Here is a 3,826-nt window from a genome sequence, read left to right as displayed (position 1 = left end):
AACCGCCTGCACGTTGAATCGCCTCCTTACGGGAGGTGTAATTGCAGAGATGACAGACGGACGGGCACTCCAGCGCTCTGCACTGAGCCTACAACTCATCTCTTCCTCCTTCTGCTGCAGGTATGGGCCACCCTCCTCTGGAGTCCCCTATGGCTGTGCACCCGAGGACCAAGCGATGTTCCTGCAATAGCTGGCTGGATAAAGAATGCATCTACTTCTGTCACCTGGATATCATCTGGGTCAACACACCTGGGTGAGAAGGAACATAGCTTTTTTTTGGGGGGTGGGGGGACGACACAACTCTTGATGAGTAAGTGACTGTACTTTCTGATGGAGGATGGGGCTAGGTTAGAGGAAGGTGGGAAAGGGTCCCGGTTCTGGGAGGCTCTTGTAGCACCTGCTCTGAAGAGCACTGCAAGTCCAGTCCATTCCAAAACCTAGATAGCGACAAGCTGTGCTTCTGTTCAGGAGTTTCAGTATAACACACAGTACAGTGGGTTGAAAGCCCAGGGCGCTGCTTCCTCCGTGGCTCATCTTTTTGTGACCTTTTCTGTACCTCTGCAAGCCGAAAACAACTCTGAGGTGTTAGAGCTGCAAGCCAGAAAGTTTCTCTACCCACTTGTGCACTATAAGCCTGGCTGCTGGCTGCCAGCATTGTTAATGAGACAGTGGTGGGCTGGCACTAACGTCCTGTGGCTGCCAAGTACTGCCCTCAGGAATGCTAAAGCAGCTTTCCGAGCTGTTTCAGACCAATGGCCATCACACTGTAGCAAAACACATGTACTCAGGTGTGGTTATAATCATGCTTACTAACGTGCAATTACAACTCGCTGCTTGCTCGGAGAATAGTTGCAGACACTGCCAATCCTAAACCCTCTGGGAGAGTAGATTGCTATCAGAGATGGAGCGGGGAATGTGCTAACAGCTCTGAAAGCATGCTGTGATCAGAAGAACCTGTTATGGCCCCGAGACATCTTCATTTGTACCATGTCCTGCGTGTTAAAACCCACGGAGGTGGGGAGGGAAAACACTGACATCTTGGTGCTTGAGGAGCTGGCTGCTTGCTGCTGGGGGACTGGGGCAGCGCTTTGCCACGCTGCCAGCTCACTTGTGGTGACCCTTGCAATGGGTGTCTGGGCTGCTGCAAGGAGAGAAAATTCCACTTGCAACCCAGCACATACTGGTAATCTCCCTGGGAGGGGTAGGGTGGAGAAAACAGTAGGTGGGAGAGGAGCTGGAGTTTAAAGGCTTAGACCTATCAGTGGCCTTTTCACCTTATGCCTATAGATGAGTCTTTTATTATCCTGGCACTGGCTTGGCTGCCTCCCAGGACTGCGTTATAAACCTGTGGCTAATAAAGAAGGTAGTTGCATAGCTGATGTCTTTTGTTTTTAACAGGCACACCGCTCCCTATGGCTTGGGGAGCCCCCCGAAGCGGCGCAAGAGATCGCTCGGCAGGTGTGAGTGCTCGCACTCTAGGGACAGCATCTGTGCTGCCTTCTGCCAGGCGAAGCCTGGGTAAGCCAAGGGGGTCCTGGGGATGTCCCTGGGGGTTGCTTGCGGCGGGTGGGGTGCAAGCAGACAGAGCTTAGGAGCTGGAGGAGCTCTCCAGCCTCCCAGGGGATAGCTGTGCAGCTCTTCGCAAACAGCTGGAACTTGTCTAGTGGCTTTCATACCCCTCCCAAGAGGCCCTGGCAAAGTGTCGCTAGGGTGTTCCTGTTGTACAATAGTCTCTTTACTAGGTGATATGAAGCAACGCTACCTCCATCCGCTGGCAGGAGGCTGAGGAAGTGTGGGGTGCAAGGGGGGGAGCTGGCAGCATGCTGGGAGAGGGGCAGGCGGAGGGTGTCAAGCTTTGGGATACCAATGTCTCCTGCATGGCTTCGGTGGGAGAGGCTGAAGGAGAGGAGGACAATGTGAGCTGGGACTTGGAAGTCAAATATCATCTGTAGCCAGCTCTTTTCATAGCGCACATGGGCTTTTGGTTGTCTTGCTCCAGCCAGCGGCATAGAGGAGTGCTTACCCTGTGGGGAGGTGGGGAGCAAAGTCATTGTAGAGACTTGTCACTAATTTCATAGCATAGTGAAAATCCCCAATCATTACATATGACTGTGAATAGAGTGAGGTCTGACAGAAGAGGATGGCAGTAACAGTGAGCTATGAATAGCTCTTAAAAAGCTGCAATTAACCCTTCAAAAACATTCATTCAACTGTCTTAGTCTATCACTGGTGACATTAGAGCAACACTCCCCCTGGCACGTACCGTAGCACGGCTGGTGTGAGTGGCTCATGCATCTCCTCTTGCTCATTAGGTACCTTCAGAGTCTGAAGCTCTCAGTGAGCTCTGGAGCATCAGTGAAGTCTCTGCAGAGCAGTGGTGTGAGGCCTTCCCACCATGGCCTGCTGAGAGCTCTCAGGTGAGCATGTCATGTCACTTAACCCCACTCTGAACACCCCTCATGAGCACTTTAAAATCTGCTTTTGTGACCCCAGGCTGTGGTTACCACTTGGATTTGACCTGACTTCCCCCTGTTGTCTCCCTTTAAATGAGTAGACTTGACTATTTTTGCTCCCTAGAATGGGAAGCTAACAGCTGAGGGAACCAGGATTGGTTGTGTCCTTACAAAACTAGAGGAATATGATGTGATTCTTTATTGCAGTGGGAAGTTCCTCTGGTATGGAATGGGCGAATGGGTGACATACAAGAAGGGAAGGGTAGCATCAGGTAGGAACTACTTGATTGGGCAGCAACTTTAGACCAAAAGCTTTTCTCACATCAGTGAGTTGTGGAACTTGCTGCTGGAAGAAACTGTTGACACCAGGAATGTAAATGAGTTAAAGGGAGTTGACACATTGAAGGACACATCGGTCTGTTAGTGACAGTTAAATCACATGCAGTGGGAATGCTTTCTGAAAGGCAGAACTGGGGAAGCATCACTTGGGCCATACCCTGCTGCAGGGCTCCTTGGGTCCTCTGTCACCACTGGACAGGGGATATTGGGCTGGATGGATCCCCGCTGTGGCTTAATACAGCTGCAGCTAGAAATTCTCCCTCCTCCTTCCCCCATCTTCTGCTTCACAACCCATCTTGGCAAGGGGTATATCAATATCATGCTACAGGATGTTGCTGTGTAGGAGGAAAAGGGACTGGAGAATGACCATCGTGTCTCCTCTTTGTTTGCAGGGATCTTGCCATCTCCAGGCTGCAGTCCAGCAAGCAGCAGCAGCATTCCCAGAGGAGCGCACAGCCAACAGTTTTGCCTTGGAAGAAAAGCATCTGGAAGAAGAAGAGATAAGAAACAGGTGCATGCCAAGTTCACCAGAAGAATCTGGGAGTCCTGTGGGTGCCACTAACTCCGCTGTCGGTAGTTAGAGCTGAAGGAAAGGCCATGAGCGGAAGGGGGAAGAAGTGGAAGTCTCCATGCTCCTGTTGCGTGAACCAGTACTGAATGCACTCCAGAGACTGTTGTAAAGGGAAAACTGTCTCTCCATACAGTCACAGATGTGTCATGGAGCTGAATTGTGCCTTTTTGGATCAGGCAAGGGTCTTGCTGGAGGAATACTAGCTTAACTCTGCACTGGAGTCTTAGGCAGAGGGTCAGCCCATGCTGGGCAGCTGAATCACATAGAAATCAGGTGGCTCTGTGCAGTTCTGGACCTGGCAGTCCTGAGCCCATAGCTCTGGCCTGGTCTGCTCTGCCTTTGAGCCATGTCCAAGCATGGTCCCAGCTTGGCCGCACTTAAAGGTGGATTGGCTGGTCATTGTAGACAGGGATAAGCTGCCTCCAGCGCAAGCCTGCCTTTGCACTTTCTTCTCTTACTTGCC

At 51.5% G+C, this 3,826-nt stretch overlaps 1 protein-coding gene across 1 annotated transcript; it reads left to right on the top strand.

Moving 5' to 3' along the window:
- Window positions 1-120: 120 nt before the first annotated feature.
- Window positions 121-3,296, top strand: LOC104402063 (endothelin-2-like; the record flags this gene model as incomplete). The annotated part of the gene is made up of 4 exons (XM_010009833.1): window positions 121-253; window positions 1,399-1,518; window positions 2,313-2,417; window positions 3,185-3,296. Coding segments are annotated over 4 exons (470 nt in total), but the record flags the coding sequence as incomplete, so codon positions are not given.
- Window positions 3,297-3,826: the final 530 nt, after the last annotated feature.

Source organism: Nestor notabilis, unplaced genomic scaffold (genome assembly GCF_000696875.1).
Source record: "Nestor notabilis isolate BGI_N333 unplaced genomic scaffold, ASM69687v1 scaffold3452, whole genome shotgun sequence".
Classification (NCBI taxonomy): domain Eukaryota; kingdom Metazoa; phylum Chordata; class Aves; order Psittaciformes; family Psittacidae; genus Nestor; species Nestor notabilis.
This window is presented reverse-complemented; position numbering and strand designations above follow the sequence as displayed.